The sequence below is a fragment of the Uranotaenia lowii genome, chromosome 2, assembly GCF_029784155.1.
Source record: "Uranotaenia lowii strain MFRU-FL chromosome 2, ASM2978415v1, whole genome shotgun sequence".
NCBI classification, from domain to species: domain Eukaryota; kingdom Metazoa; phylum Arthropoda; class Insecta; order Diptera; family Culicidae; genus Uranotaenia; species Uranotaenia lowii.
The window spans coordinates 138670475-138687625 of NC_073692.1; the positions used below are offsets into that span (position 1 = coordinate 138670475).

A 17151-nucleotide genomic window follows, 5' to 3' on the forward strand; every position below is an offset into this window, starting at 1 on the left:
CAGATGATCTATTTCATAAAAAATCTTAAAATTTTTAAGCGTGGGTTTCCTTGTTTGATGAAAGTGTGTTTCTTGGATACATATTGCAAAAGGATCGAAATCACTTATTAACATTTTGAGCTCGTTAAAATTGTTATAAAATCCATTTGGGTTCCATTGGATTATCGAAGCCATAATAAATAAAAAGAAAGGGGTCAAGTAAACACATATTTTACAATGTTTCAGACGTTCAAACAAGTTCATCAAGATGAATAGAATCTCTTATCGCTTGCGTGAAAAAACTGAGGTTAGTGAGTTCTGAGTTATTATCGGTATTATTAGTATAACTATCTAAGTTCTCAATAGTATTCGGTTCATTTTGGTTTGTTGTATTAGTACTACTTATCTTAGAAATCTGTTCTGCAGATGTCGGGGGGGAAGCCATCGAACACTCGATGGCTGGAGATACTACCGCAACGGAAGCGATAGTATTGGTGTATTGTTTGCTGGTTCCGGTTTGCATCTCTGTTCTCTCTTCTGGTTCAGGTCGATCAACCTGATCACTGGACGGTGTTATTCCACTTCTCGCATGATTTGACGGGGCACTTTTTCCTTCGGGGCGTTCTAGTTGCTTACGTTGACCTTGATTCATCGTGACTTCGGCGTAAGAGCGTCGTTGTCTCGGCGGTGCAGGATATGGTGTTTGTAGTCTTCTTTTCATTCTAGCCTCTCTCATCGATATTTTTTCTGAGACCTTGATCTTTTGGATCTCATATTCGTCAATGTAGATGGGACATTCCTTAGAAAGCGCGTGATGATCTCCTTGACAGTTGATGCAGAAAAATTTCTTTTCGCATTCCGAATCTCCATGGAACAAATGTGCGCAGCTGCCACAGATTTGATTGCCCTTGCATTGTGTTTTCTTATGACCAAACCTTAAGCAATTCATACAGCGGAGAGGGTTAGGGATATATTGGCGTACTTTACAGGAGTAAAATCCTACGTCGATTGAGCTTGGAAGGTTACTAAGGTTGAATGTAAGGATAAATGAACCAGTATCCTCAAGCTTTCCTTCACTGTTTTTGCGTTGCATACGTTTAACCTGTGTTACACCTTGGCTTGACAATTCCGAAAGTATCTCCTCATCCTTGTGCATTTTGAGGTCGTAACAGAATATCGTACCAATGGAGTTGTTAAGTGAGCCATGTTCTACAATACTGACAGGAATTCCTCCAAGCGATGTCTGTTTAACGAGTTTTTCAGCTTGTTTTCTGTCAACAGTCTTCAGCAATGATTCGCCATCTTGCATACGGCTGATGCTCACGTTAGGTGTGATGCTATCCATCGCTTTCTTAATAAAGAACGGGGAAACTGATTTCATCGTTTCACCTTTCTCAGTTCGCTTGAGAATTAAAAATCTTGGTCCGTTGTTGCTGAGTTCCACTCTAATCTGTTTAGTATACTGATATTCGAGGTACTCATCACGTTTTCCAGAACGTTTCTTTGTTTTCTGTTTCCCTTGATAGGTTATGTTCGAAGAATTCACGTGTTGATCCGATCGACATTTTATTAGATCTGCAAACCTAGATCCAAACGCCCGCGAGGGGTCATCGTCGTCCGCATCGGAGGCCATCACCTCCTCTCAATAAATTTTAACGGTAACGACCACTATTTATCACAATTACTGTTCAAACTGGATAATTAAAAATCGGTTAGATAGAAGAGCTGATCACGCGCGATGTTGCTCCCTCGAAAGCCAAAACCGAACTCTACATGATTTTAAAAGATATTATACCGAACTCCGATTTTTCAGAAATTTGAAGACATGTATTTTTTAACCAAACAAAACTTGGCTTTATTGTGCATCAAAATCCGAAAATCAAATAAATTTTTGGCCCTGAAAGGTAACATAATTATGTGTAGGTAGTTGATAATCTTATCTGAGCATTTCAGATTGGCTGGTTCTATTCGTTCAGTCTAGTCTGGCCGGATCTCTAGAATTTCGAGTTAAAATGTTCGGATTTACCTTTATTTTAAGAATTGTTCGAAAAGCTCTACAAAAAACTCAAAATGAATAATTTCAATAATTTTGTCGGATTTTTATAATAAACTAAAAAAACCTTTAAATTTCAATAATTGTTATTTTACGCTGCTTTACGCTTTCAGTAGAAAAATATTTCATATGTGTTTTCTCCCTCTCTCTAAAATTTTTTCCAAATAAATAACACACAGATTTTTTTTTACTGGATGTTCTTGAATATTCCCAGATTCTAGAGATGAAAAAATTTAGAAATAAACCAGCCTGTATACGTGCCGAAAAAAAATTTACAATGCTATTTTTGAATTTGCAAAATCTAACAATAAACTCAAATTGGGATAATTTTATCTAAATTTCCATGCCCTGGGTCTATTTAAGCTAAACATTTAAATTAAAATCTGTTGATGTGTTTTGAGGTTGAAAAACTGCCCGGATTCAACCGGCCCGAATATTTCTTGGAAAAATTCTGTAAATCATAATAATTTCCTCACTTTTGCACTGGTTTCCTCAGATCAATGACAATTAAACCATTATTAGTAAAGTTTCCTTTTTATGGACTTCAGTCAACATTAACAGCAGAAAACTGTATATTTTTCTAGAATGATTTGGAAACGTATTTTGATAAAAATACCAAATGTAAAATCCAGGCAAAATTTATCAGGGGAGGGTAAGCTTTCTTTGGTCAGCTTTTTTCTCTGCCTCATAGTATCACTTTTTAAAAAGATAAGTTTTTCTTTCGATTAAAGTTGTTAAACCCTCTTTGTTGAAATCGCAACTTTATATCAACGTTACAGTAGGTAGACAGCTATTCAAAAATTTATCTGGCATAACTGTGTCTTATATTTACTCTTGGGCTCGAACTCACGGACATCGGGAAAGCAATCGACTTGCCAACTGAGCTATATCACAAGCTTATGTAAGATTAAATAAATAACAATAATGGCATGGTTTTCTACATTTCCAACGTATCATAAGGCAATTTTACTAATTTTCTAATAAATTTATTTCTCCGAGTTCTGATTGTTTCAAAAATGGTTCTTTTTTGGGATTTTGAAAACTGGTGGGAAATTGTGGGCCACATAATCCAAAATGAACAAATAACATGCAAAGTTTATGAATGGACGCAAAACGCAAAAATTCTATGCTGTGATGCTTTTCCCGTTTATCACATTGCAAAGTCATGTCAAATTGCGTTTTTTTTTCACTTTATACTTGGCTATAATTGAGAAAAAAAAGCAATATACAAACCCCGTTCGTTTTTGGCAATATTTCACTTTGGCAAAATCCGATTTTGGTACATGTGTCAAAATCGAACAGTTTTTTGCAACCACATTACCTTGTGGTTTTCGCTATAACTGAACTAATTTAGACAAACACCATAAGTATGTTTCTACGATTTTGAATTTTGGTGAAGAACAACAACAACGACAAAAAAAAATATTTTTCTCGCATATGACAAAAAAGGCGAGCATTTCAAAAAATTACAAATGAAATCCAAAAAAAAACAAAAAATAACAAAAGAATGATGAAGAATGACGAAATAAAGAAAATGGAAAAAACATCATTACAAACAAAACTATAAAAGTGGTAAATGCATCAAAAACAAGATAAGAAAATATTAAAATGGACTTTAAATTGTCAAAAATTGACTAAAAATTTCACTTATGATGATAACAGTAGTTTTTGGTATAAATAAGTCAAAAAAAAAAGTTTAGAAAAAATCTTTCGATTTTAGCAACATTCATTTTTGTCAACACAAATTTTCTGGCGTGTTGCCAAAATCGAACGGGTATGTATCTTTTCCAATTTTATCAATTTCAATTTAAAAAAAGTTGATATTGGCAGAATTTTTTTTTGTTTTGAATAACAACCAAAACTTTAAAAATCTGTGAAATCTGTATATTCTGTGTTCTGTGACAATGATTATGGGATAATTATTTTTACTTATATTTATTAAAGACCCTTTAACAATTATCATTTGGGTCAAAACACAGATTCTGGGATGAATTTCAAATTTTAGCTTTATTGTTGTTTATTGTTGTTATTTATTATTTCTAGTGAATATCTGTGAATTTATCTAGACAAGATAATATGAGCCATTTGATGACCAATTCAAGAAAATCGCTCTTTGATGTTTCAAAAAACAGCTTTTTGATAAACGTCACTCAACATTTCGTAACAGGTATCGATATTTTTCGTGATTATTTTTGTTACAATTTGTATATTTGAAACATTCGTTTTTTACTGAACTTTTTTTTTATTGAAATTCTGAGGAATGACCAATGTTTCTATAAGAATGAAAATTTTATTCCAAACCACACCGATCATTTTGGGTGACAGTTTTTGCGAGTTAAACAAACCAGCTTTGTTGGTAAGTTTGAATGTTTTTTTTCTTTGAACGATGCTGTTGATTGAAAATTGTGCATTACTTTGAAAAAAAAAATCATTAAAATGACAGTATTGAATTTGAAAAACACATCAATGAAAGTCAAACCATTCTACGCAAAATCACTCACGGAAGTATTTTCCAGAAGCCGAGCTAGAACTGTAGAAAAAAGAAACAGCAAACGTATTCCTCCCTCTGATTGACGTGTTGCATTGTGTTGTTCCCTCAGAATGTAGGCCATCGGATCAAACTGGCTCCTGGCCTAACTGTAAACTTCAGCAACAGCAGCAGTGTGTCGAGCTACGCGAAAGAATTTTCCTGGTGCAGTTTTGCTTTATTTTATTTATTTTTTTTTTTCGGGATTCTCCATTTATCCAGCACCAGGCTACGGGTTCTCGGATGGAATGGAAGTCAATATTCATGATGTGCTTCGCTGTTGTTGTATGAGGGAGGGACTCTCGCTCGACACGTTAGTAGACAAGCCATATCGCGAGCCACTCTGTAGGTACAAATTAGCATGCAAATCATGCACATCATCGGCCAATGGGAGTTTAATGTCTGCATTACACAACGACGACCGTCCACTTCTTCCTAACCAGCCCACACCATCATCCTCCCTCCCCCACTGAACTCGAAAAAAGCGGGAAGAATGGGGGATGGAAAAACCGTTAGTTGTACCTACTTTATTTCATGACTCTATTAACTTCTGCTGGCGTTGAGTTGCTCTGCAAAGCAAGAGATTTACCATTCCGGTGCACACTTTACCTGATGACTGGCGTTAGTATTGTTGAGAGCTGCGTAAAGTTTTAATGTACTACGCAAATATTTATAATGAGTTTTATTTTTAAAGAAGTTCTAGTAAGAGTATACTTTTTGTTATTCCTGTTGTTTGGCTTGTGACGATTAAACATTTTTCAGCTTAAATGTCTAAAGGCTTTACAAATTGAATAGGTGTTTCGCAATTCGATGCATTTATTTCAACATTTCAAAATAGAATTCAGTAGCCAAAATACAGATCCAGAATACAAGTCCAAAATGAAAGTTAGAGTTTTTTGTACAGTATCAAATATACAGTTTAAGATTATTTTTCATTAAATTTAATTAATTGGAGATAGCCCAAGCAACCAAAAATCACATTGAACAGGTGCAAAAACGCTTACTCAGCCCCATCATTGATATGAAGTACGTTCTATGGAGCTCAAAATTTAAGTTCTTATTGATACTTTCAAGTTCCAAAACAAGTCTTAATGATCATTTATTAAGCTTCAGCGTTAAAGGCCGCTGAAGCTGAATAAATGATCATTCAGCTTCCAAAAAATCTTAAAATAAGTAAAAAAATCTCTCTCTTTATCTACTGCACTCTTGGTATTGGTGCATATCACCTTCTTTGGATTATTTACTATGTCACTATGTTGTTTACTGTTACCCTTTTCTTCCCACAAGGTTTTTCACGTTTTAAAAATAGAAATATTGATTTACAGCTAAAGTTCTAGAACAAAAGATGCATAATTTAAGCCTACTTTAATGATCCATTTGATAAATTTGGGTTTTGAGGTGGATCACATGTGCTTCATTGAGAAGATAACAACACATAGGGTGCAAATGAAAAACAGGAAATAATTACAAAAAAAAAACATCGAATTTCATCACTTCAATGATCAGGAACTAAAACGATCCTATTTGATGATAAACTTCTTTGGTATACGCATCGAAAGTCTATTTATTGAAATATCTGAAATTTTCATTTTTGCCTTGAACAATTAGCCGCTATGACACTTTGCGCAAGGGAATCAAAACATGCCGTTTTTCGAGAAAATCTCGAACTTTTACAAATATTTTGAGACATGTGGTCATTTAAGCAGATGAAATAACTATCCTGAAGCGAATTTTTTTGTTGACGAAATGATTTTCTTGAGTATTGATAAGAAGCTTCACAAGAAGACATGTAAGTTCTGTTCCCAGTGTATCACCAGTGATCCACTTTACTTACTCAAAAATTTATATGTTTTAGTTGAAACCTAAGTAAACCATCATTTGATTCTGCTTGCATAAGCAACCTTCTGCACGTCAGTATTTTTATTTGAAGGAAATTATAAAAATTTGTCAAGTTATTGAGCAACAAATGACGACTTGATTTAAATTCGAAAAAATCCGACTTTTTTGCAGCTTTTGATCTGCCAAGCAAAACCTAGCGAACCAATTTTCTTCAAATTTTGTGCAATGTTTTTTCACTCATATCTACACATTCGGTGAAAAAATGGTGTTGATCCACAGCGCCCAGTTCAAATGCGAGCTGTGCAAAGTTGTGGATCACCTGTGCTACCATGGGAAGGAAAGGGTTAAGATAATTTGTTTGCTTCAAAATTTTTAACGAAAATTGCGTAAAAATTATTCTATAAATTTATTTTCTCAAAGTACTAAATGAACAATTTATCTTCAATGTATTTGAAGTTCCAAACCAGGGAACTGAAATGAAGGGAGCAGAGGTGCAAAGAGATCCCATCATGAAACATGCAGTGCCGATTCTAACAGCCCGACGTCAGCTCCGAAAAAATCATCTTGCAAAGTTGCAGACTGATTCTATTTTCCTTACGTGCAGAGCGTCGAACGTGTCTGCAAGTAAAAGTCGCGATGACTGCACGTTACGAAAATTTCAAACTTGCAAGCCCGAAGATAAAATCCCTTGAGCCGAACAGAAAGAATCATTTCCGAAGATAGCTACAGTCTGCAAGTTGCTTGCATGCAGCGCGATGATGCGATGTACGTTTGCAAATTTGCAAGTTGCAACTTACAAGTTACAGGACGGTGGACTCGTTCTTGTGCGGTTGGATTCGTTCCACTAACCTAGGACCGACCGAACCGAATCCATGGAGAAAGAAAGTGATATGCCGAAGAGCCACAGCCACCGACCATCAATTCAGTTGCCGTTCAGCCATCGAAGCGTGCGTGTGTAGCGTATGTACATGGTTGTCTGCAAAACACTCGGCGCGCCGCCGTACTACAGAAGTAAGGACATGTTGGAGTTGTTGTTGTTGTTGGTGCCTTCGTGCTCGTTTCGTTTCCTTCTAAGACGGATTCGAAAGGAAGTGGTGCCCAAATTTTATTTGAGTTTTCAATGATCATTCTAGGGTGTTTAAGATAAATCATCAAAGCAAATAAAAACTAGTTTGTTTTGATTATAACTTTGTCATCTTACAAGTTATTTATGAATACAAAAGTGTTAATGAAAGCTTATCTTAAAAATGTTGGAAAATCATCTTTATTGTTTTATAACACAGCTGCGGCCCGAAAAATTCAATCCATTCTCCATGGATAGGATCACTTGATAAAATAGAATCACATATTAAAGATTCAGTATTGAGAGCAGGGTTGCCAACATTCACAAATTCAAGGAGCTTGAAAATAAAAATCAAAGAAAATCAGGTTAACATAAAATGATCGAGCTGAGTGCCTTTTTTGGTCACCGTTGTAAAATGAAATGGAGTTGATACACATTACCGTTCATAGTTCTATTAAATAAGCTAAGTGCTCACTGTCACTTCAACCTTTAAACGCGATGTTATTTGATTTCATGCCATTAATTCATATTTCGTATCAAAGCGTTTTTTTAATGTGATTCAGCGTTTTTCAAATATGTGATTCAGCAGTTGTTGAAAATCTACTTTTTTGGACTTGTTTTATTTAAATTTTGATATTTGAGATACTTATCAAAGCCTTTTGCAAAAATTCTTCATAGTAGTTCTCGCGAAGTTAAACTTAAAAGTGGCAGATTTCAAAAGTTCGTTACGAAAGATACGCAAACAGTTTTAAAAACTTGAATAAAAAATTCCGATTTGTATGAAAATGTTCATTCATGTTAATCCTTTAGTCAATTTATTTTGATAAAAAGTACATAAGTTGCTGACTTTGAAACATAAATCAATAATTTATTCAGTTTCCATACTTCTTATTTTGAAGATTATGCAATTGACTGATTAATGGGCGAAAGCGTGATATGTTTAACCGTGAAACGTCCAGCTTTTTATAAGCAGTTTCGTAATATCTGAGATAAATAGCAACCGTTGAGTAAGATTTTTAAAATTTAAGTTTCTACGAAGACTGCAAGTAATTTTGGCTTTGAAGTAAAAGAAATTTTTTCTTCCTTCTGTTGAGACGAAATTCTGATGAAATTTTATACCAAAATGAATTATAGATATTTTTCAAAGTATAACTTAAAACGCTTTACAGTCTTCAGCAAAGAAGTAAAAAATAATATATCGACAGTGATTGATTTATCATAGCACTGATTTTTAAAAGCCTTATCAGTAATACTGGATGCGATAGACAAAATCTGACCAAAAATTCGAGTTCAGGACGCGAAATTAATTAAAAACAAGTTATAAAACTTTGACAGAAGATTCGAATCAAACAGTGTGTGAAGTTTTTGAGTTCAAGGTTGGAATGACGACGAGCAAGCACTGAATTTCTATTGAGTTTTGTACCGATCTGTAAAAACTTTCTGTAAAAACTGTAGATAACTTGGTAAAGATGACGTGATTCTTATACATGTCTAAGCAAATGAAACTGAATTCTAAAATTGAAATTCACACAATTTAATCTGTGATCCTACTAATCAAGTGATCCTGCCTTTGGAGAATCGATTGAATTTTTCGGAACGAAACTTTAAAGAATTTTAAGGCAGCTCTGTTATAAAACAATATAGATGAATTTCCAACAGAGTTTGGATCAGTTTTAATTAACAACTTTGTGTTCATAAATAACTTGTAAAATGACAAAGTTATAATCAAAACAAATTTGCTTGTATTTGCTTTGATGATTTATATCAATCACCCTGGTATGATAATTGAAAATTCAAATAAAATTTGGGCACCACTTCCTTTCGAATCCGTCTTAGAAGAAAACGAAACGAACACGAAGGCACCAACAACAACAACTTCAACATGTCCTTGCTCTTGTCGTACGGCATGCCGCTTCGCTGGCTGAACGGCAACTGAATGGATAGTCGACGGCACCTCAGCCTATCATTTTCTTCCTCCATGCCATGGATTCGGTTCGGTTTTAGGTTGGGTTGGGGTGGATTAAATCGAACCGCACAAGAACGGGTCTACGGCAGTGTTACCACATCCAAATCTGTACCGCTCATCGAAAAAATCTTTTTCATCTGTACCGAAAACTCAAAAATCTGCACCAAAATCTGTACCGAAGAAAACAAAGTTCTGCATTCAATGTGTTGATATGTGAACATTTTGTTTCCTTAATTTTAATCTTAATAAAGATAGATACTTTATTGCACATAGTACAGTTTTTTATTTAAACAGTTTTTGGTGAAACTCATTTAATCATTTTAATTTCTCTCTCTTAAAAAAACTGAAATTAAAAAATATTTTTCATAACAAACACTTGCTAATGTTCATGATGTTCATATATAATTTTATTAAAACGATTCATGAGCGTTATATTTAATAGGACTTTTTTCGATCTTCACTTACTTTTCTATACTAACTTTTCGTCCTAAGGATAGCACCCAATGTGTCAACACTCAGACGATTACGAACTTTGATTTTATTGGCATTTACTTGCGAGAAAATGCGCTCCACCACTGCTGACGAGTGGGGGATTATAATCAGATATTTAATTATATGTATTATTATTATTTATTATTTAAAACTAGTTTATTAAAGGCCTTTTACTTTTACAAAGTTTCAATGTGCCGAGTGTATTCGTTTCACTAGGTTAGTAGGGAAGGGGGCCGTAATAGTCGCAGCGACTCAACAGTTAAAAAAAAAAACTTTAAACAAGGGAAAAGGAAGGGATTTATAGGGGTTATTCTCCAATATCAGTTTTCCATTAGGGTCCGGTGGTGGCCTCCTGTAGCTGTGGTTTCGGTAGCTACGGTTTGGTATCAGTTTCCGATCTTTATTTAATTATATGTAGAAAATTTGGAAATCTAATTGTTCCTTCGTGTACTTTACAGTAAGGAACTACTATCGTCAGAAAAAGATAGGCTAACTTTTGACTTATTTTCTATAAAGTTTTCAATAAACTGGATGAGACAAAATATAGAAACTTTTTTTCAGTTTTTAAAAGTGAAAAATCTGTACAAATCTGTACCAAATTTTGAAAATCTGTCATCTGTACGTACAGATTCTGTACCAAAAATGAGCTCAAAAATCTGTACCTGTCTAGACAAATCTGTACATGTGGCAACCATGGTCTACGGTTCTGTCTGTAACTTGCAAGTTTGCAAACGTAGGTACATCGCATCATCGCGCTGCATGCAAGCAACTTGCAGACTGTAGCTATCTTCGGAAATGATTCTTTCTGTTCGGCTCAAGGGATTTTATCTTCGGGCTTGCAAACCTCTGGTTTGAAATTTTCGGAACGTGCAGTCAAAGGATTTTACCGCGCGGTTGGCTTTTACTTGCAGACACGTTCGACGTTCTGCACATAAGGGAGAAAGAATCAGTCTGCAACTTTGCAAGACGATTCTTTCGTGGCTAACGTCGGTCTGTTAGAATCGGCTAAAAGTCGTGCGCTGCATGCTACATGTAGGGATCTCTTTGCACCTCTGAAAGGGAGAGAATTCGTCAATGATTACAAAAATTGTGCAGCCAATGATTGAATTTGTGGTAATTTTTAAAAAAAAATTAGGACGTTTGAGTTCATATGAGAGAAACCAGTGCTCGGAGATAGTGGAAATGTGCTAATTGTAGCAATTTGTGAAGCAGTTATGGAATTTTGATCATTATCATTTGCAAAGAATACCAAATGCAAAGAATTCTCTTTTGATTCAATCCCTTGTATCAAACCATATAAATCCTTTTTTTTCGATTGATTATGCGTGGTCTAAGGGGCCGTTCACTAATTACGTAAGCATGATTTTGGATATTTTCAACCCTCCCTCCCCCCCTGGTAAGAAAAAGTAAGATTTTTCAAAACCCCCCTCCCCCCTTGTAAGATCTTACGTTTTTTATTGTTTGAGAAATTGACAGGTTTTTTTCAAAAATAGCTTGAAAATATTAAAAATGTTACATCCATGCTTCAAGGCATAGCACTTTTCAAGTAAAACTTAATAATTGCATTTGAAAAGCACAATTTATACAAAAAAAAAACAGATGAAATTTCATAAACGATTATAAAAACCTTCATTTTAGATGTAGAATGCTCGGGGTAACAATAAACTTCAATATATTTCCACAATCGAATAAACAATATAAAATCTAAATTCAGATTAAAAAAAAGAGTTAAAGATCAGATTAGCACAAGGTACAATAAAAAATTGTAATGTTTTTGACATGGAAATCAGAAAAATCTATAAAAAAAATCATTCTAAACTACAAAAATTGTTGCAAAAATGTTTTACGACAATTACGCTGTCAACTAAACTTAAAGCTCAGACTCATTTCAGTGGTGAGCGATAAAGTTTTATAATATTTTTGGTTAATCGTTTGTAAAATTTAGAGTTGGTAGTGTATATTACTGAAAAAACTGTCTAGAAGTTAATTATCTTAAACGCCTCATATTGACTTCTGGAGATTTTTTGTTGATGAAGTCGTTTTCGAAATTCGATGGATTCAAATAGTGGTGTCACAACGCGCCAATTTCCTTTTTGTTTCTATAAATTTCTCAATAAAAATAGATTGTTATGATGAAACGCAAAAAGTGACGATCTGTTTTATTAATGTGATTTAGTGTTTTGGTGGCATAAGAGTTTGACTTGGAGCTCTATAAGTTTTATAGAACCAGCATTTTTTTAAAATAAATTAATAGACATTAAAAGATAAATAACATAACGTCACAAATAACCAATAAATATGCAGGGAGAAAAAACTGAGTAATATGGTTTCGAATGGCTGTGACGAATTATCAATGTAACATTTCTTACGTAAGATTTTTGGAAACCCCCCCTACCCCCCTGGAAAGAGATCGTAAGCAAATGTGAAACCCCCCCACCCCCCCCCCCCCCATGTGCTTACGTAATTAGTGAACGGCCCCTAAGTAATCGAAATTTTTGACGAGTTTGAGATTTTTTTAGTTCGTGAACGTGAGCAGTGAAATCACATGGAATGTATTGTAGGATTTTAACTGTTTTGAAATATATTCGTTATTCGTTCGGGAATAGATATAAAAATAAACACATAATTTTGAGTTTTAGATTTAAGGTTAAAAAGAAACAGTTTAATTAAATAAAAACAGTTTCTTTTTAACCTTAAATCTAAATAGTCTTCAAAATTAAGAAAACTGAAAAATTAAGTAATTTAAGTAACTTCATTAAGTAATTTGAAAACTTTAAACTCTTGCTCAATTATAACAAAACGTCTGACATCAATTAATTCAATGACTACAGATAGTTAACTTTTTTTTCTTGAAAATTTTCCAAATCAATCATTTTAGCTTTGAATATGTAAGTACCTAACATGGTTTAATGTTCACAGGTTAAATTTTAGTATACGTCCAGCCAAAGGTAAGGAAGTGCTTATTGTTTGAATCGGACTTCCCTCTTACGGTTAGCATTCTACAGACTGATCAAAGGCTTAAAAACTGAATTAAAAAAAAAAAACTAAAGAATAAATTAAACTTTTTAAAGCGAGGTGCAATAACATTTGTTTTTATTCACATTCTAATGTACAATAAAATATAAAATAAAAATCAAAAAAATATTGTATTCCTGAACTGACGTCACTTTTGTCATGGTAACTATATTTACGAAGGAAAAACTTCACAACTATTTCCACAACGTTTCTTTCTCATCACCTCTCATTCCACTTCATTAATTGACACGATCGTCCTAATGAGGAGATTTGTTGACATGGGCTTCTTAAATGTTAATTAATTTATTTTCAAGGGAATTTTTCGAATTTGCATAAAATTATGCTTGTAACTCGTTGCAAAAATCGATTGTTCAGCAGTCGACGTCATTTTCAAACTCGGAGAGCCTCATTGGAAAGATTTGATTTTTGTACCTTGTACCATAAATAACTAAAGGGTGTTCGGATCCCAAAGAAGTCAACTTTAATTCGCCGTATTTTTTCTAAACATTCATATAAAAAAGATCACCCCTCATTGCGTAGGTGTGTGAATAATGATGCTTCTAGTTGACTTTCGACATTATGTCTTAAGTTTTCAAAATGGCGTCCAAGCAAGAGGAGCTACGAATCAGAATTTTGTACATGCGTCGTGAAAATTCAAACCAGCAAAATCATTGAATGAGGCGAAATCAACCGTCACCAAAGTAATAAAAGTGTTCGGGGAACGTATTTCGATAACTAGGAAGTCGGGATCTGAGGAAAATCGAAATCCGGGAGCCCCAGTAACGAACAAAGGAGTTGCTGGCACTTTCAAGCGAAACTACAATCTTTCCGTTCGAGATTTGGCCAATAAGATTGGAATATCGTCTTCAACCGTGCATGACGCTTAAAAGCGAACCGGACTATCGACTTTTAAGAAGGTAGTGACTGCTAATCGCAATGAAAAGCAAAATCTCACGGCAAAACAAGATCTCGGAAGCGGTTTACGACATTGTTGACATGTTGACATTGTTGATTGCGTGATAATGGAAGACGAAACCCACACCAAGGCAGACTTCAGACAGCTTCCGGGACATGAGTTTTATACAGCAACCGTATGGGGAAAGGGGGGAAGCTATCTGTAACTGAGGCTTGTTAAGCGACATTTTCGTTGCAGCCTGGACCGTCAACTAGGAAATTTACGTAAAAGAGTCTTCAAAAGCGTTTGCTGCCTTTCCTAAAGAAACATGACTTTTCCATGCTATTTTGGCCGGATTAAGCATCCTGCCATTATGAAAAAAAGGCCATGGAGTGGTATGCCGCTAACAACATTCAGGTTGTGTCCAAGGATAAGAACCCTCTCAACACACTAGAACTTCTCCCAATCGAGAAATATTGGACGGAATTTAAGCAAAACCGTAAGAAGACCCAAAACACTATAAGCAGCGAGAAGCAGTTCAAAGTAAACTGGCGTTCTGCTCCGAAGAAAGTGGATAAGGTGACTGTACAAAATCTGATGACAGACATCAAACTATAGTTTCGTCAATTTGGACTAGGTCGACCGGAATCTTAACTGAGTATTTTTTCCGTCTTTTATACATATGGAACTTCAAACTCAAAGATATTTTAATTTTTTTTAATAAACAAAAACTCGATTTACACACAATTTAGTCTGACCACTTTTTGATCCGAACACCTTTTATTTTAGTATGATTTGATACACTCGAGAAGTTATTGAAACGATATCTGCCAAAATTAAACCGTTTTATATTCTGGTTACATTCAGTCTTTTCCTCGAAGCAAAAACGCCCCAGTGACACACAGTAAAGTATTCACGGTTCAATGTTTGTGAACATCAAACACCTACATACAGCGCAACCTACAAATTTCCACCATATCATCATGACAGTATGTTAGTGGGCTGGGAAACCCCCATCAGTAGACAAAGTTTTGCAGCTTGTTAAGCAGAAATGTGCAAAAACATCATTCGAAACTGGTTACCTACCCGTAGGAGTCTTCCTATGGAGTGTATCAAATGCTTTGACAGATTGTGAATCTCCAACAATATCGAATGATCACTTCAGGATTGTACCTCCTATTTTTGTTTGAATAATTTTTAATGGCGTTTTAATCTTAAAATCCCATAACAAAACTCATAAAGTTCATAAATGAGTAGGCAAAGGAAGTGACGTTTGATGAGTGTCGATCACGTAAAACGAGAGAATCTAGGAAAATACTGGAAGCTAAACACATGTACAAACATGCACGCGCTTGATCAAACGAGCCTGGTGATTCGGAAAAACCGTTGTAGCCGGGTAGTTTCAACAACTGTTGTTGTATGGTGGCCCCCACGAAGAAGAACCGAACAAAAGAGGAAGCTAGAAGAAAAGCCCGAAACGTCCGATGGGTGGTGCCGGGTGGTGTTTTTTTTTACTTTATTTCGTTGCCTCAGCGCCGAGCTTTCGTCGAGCGATGGCGGCCTTCGTGGATGGTAGAAAGAAAGGAGGAAAGAAGAAAGGAAAACACAGTTAGGTAACTGTACCTCTTCAATATCTTTCATGTACGTTCCTACGTACGGTTGTTTGCATTTGCGCTGCGCCGCGCGATCGTCTCAAAAGTCTTAGAAAGAGCCACTCTGGTTGTGTTCTTTCTTTCTCTTTCTCTCTACCTGTAATCCAGAAGCGGATTTAAGCTGATTCTGCTGCTCGTGAACCAGGTAGTTACAATGTTTTTTTTATGTTGCGCGATTTCTGTTTTATTTCTTATTTTATTGCATCTTGTGGATTTGCAGCGGTGTTGTAGAGCAGCAAAAAAGTAATACTTTTTATGCTGGATTATGAGTCAGTCGCTTGCTTCTGTTGATGATAGATGATCCACTCCTTGTGCTACACGCATTAATGGCTTTTATTGCTGATTGCCGGTGGCTTCCATTTTGAGAACTACTACGATAAAGATTAGCTTGATGGAGGAGAGCTAAGCATTGCAATTGAGCGAAGGTGCTTTTATTGTGTTCTAGTTCAGTGATTTAACGTTAATAGAAAGATCGTAGAAACTTTGAAAAAATTAAGTATACTTTTCTGTTATTCCATATTTCGAATATCCTGGAACAATTGACTAAGACTGAATCAGGTACTATCGGCTTCTGAGAAATTTTGGGGACAAATCACTAGCGCCAAAATAATATTGACGAATTAGACTTTAACCATTAATTCGAAAATATTAACAGCATGCTTTGGAGTTTTTGTTTACACCACAATCGATGAAAGATCCATTATTATTTTTTTCGTGTGAGAGTGATTCAAGATTCGATGAAATCTGGCAGCAACGTTCCGGACTTCAGCGCTTCCCTGGAAAAGAATGATCTGGGCTTCCTGACGTTCGATCTCAATAAATTGTTCAACTGGAGTGTGAAGCAGCTATTCTTGTATCTGACGGCCGAATACCAGACGGAACAGAACGAGCTCAATCAGGTGGTCCTGTGGAACAAAATGATCCTGCGAGGCAAAATCGCTTTGCTGAACTTCAAGAACATGATCACCGAGAATTACTTCTGGGACGATGGCAATGGTTTGAAGTGAGTTTCGAACTTTTAAAAGATTTTTGGTTTTCAATCTGAAAATTTGATTTTGTATTTCAGGGACAACAGAACGTGACGACGACCCTTTCCGAGAACCTCGTTCCAAATGCAGGACTGATTCCGAATGTATTTGCTCATGGACATCATTGGTTCAAGTTCTCGGAAACCTTCATGCTGCTGTAAAGAACTACAAAAATTATTTCAAAAAAGCTACAAGAACTTATCGGTGATTATAAAAAAGCTCAAAGAAAAACGAATCGATACTAAAATAAGCCACCAAAGGATTCGTTTTCCACCGAACTGCAGCTGACGATGCACCTTTCTCATTTATTCCATTCTAATAAATTTGATTTTTGTTTGCAAATTTGAGCTGCCTATCTTAACATGATCAATTATCAACGAAAAACCATCTGCAGGAACATCTGCTTTAAAAGATCCCTAGAACCGTATGCACTTCTTCCTTACTTCTTCAATTATGTGTGTTCAGTTGAAAGGAGAAAATGTTCGAAATAAATCGAAATTTGAAATTATTTGATTTCAATTTTCTCCAGAATCTGCCCTATTGACAAACTCAGTGTTCACCGATGCCTCGCTTGAACGGACAGCCGAAAGAAATCCATTCCATCCAACGAATCAGGCAAAAAAAACCTGAGCCAAAGTTTCT

The 17151-nt window shown here is 35.2% G+C and overlaps 2 protein-coding genes across 2 annotated transcripts; one reads left to right on the forward strand and one right to left on the reverse strand.

Moving 5' to 3' along the window:
• Positions 1 to 229: 229 nt before the first annotated feature.
• LOC129741897 (uncharacterized) lies at positions 230 to 1612 on the reverse strand. Its single transcript, XM_055733712.1, has one exon. The coding sequence runs from the start codon at positions 1610 to 1612 to the stop codon at positions 230 to 232; it is 1383 nt and encodes a 460-aa protein (XP_055589687.1).
• A 14606-nt stretch (positions 1613 to 16218) lies between these two features.
• On the forward strand, positions 16219 to 16708 carry LOC129741899 (signal peptidase complex subunit 3-like). Its single transcript, XM_055733713.1, has 2 exons — positions 16219 to 16484; positions 16548 to 16708. The coding sequence occupies exons 1-2, from the start codon at positions 16219 to 16221 to the stop codon at positions 16561 to 16563; spliced, it is 282 nt and encodes a 93-aa protein (XP_055589688.1). The 3' UTR covers positions 16564 to 16708.
• The last annotated feature ends 443 nt before the right edge of the window (positions 16709 to 17151 follow it).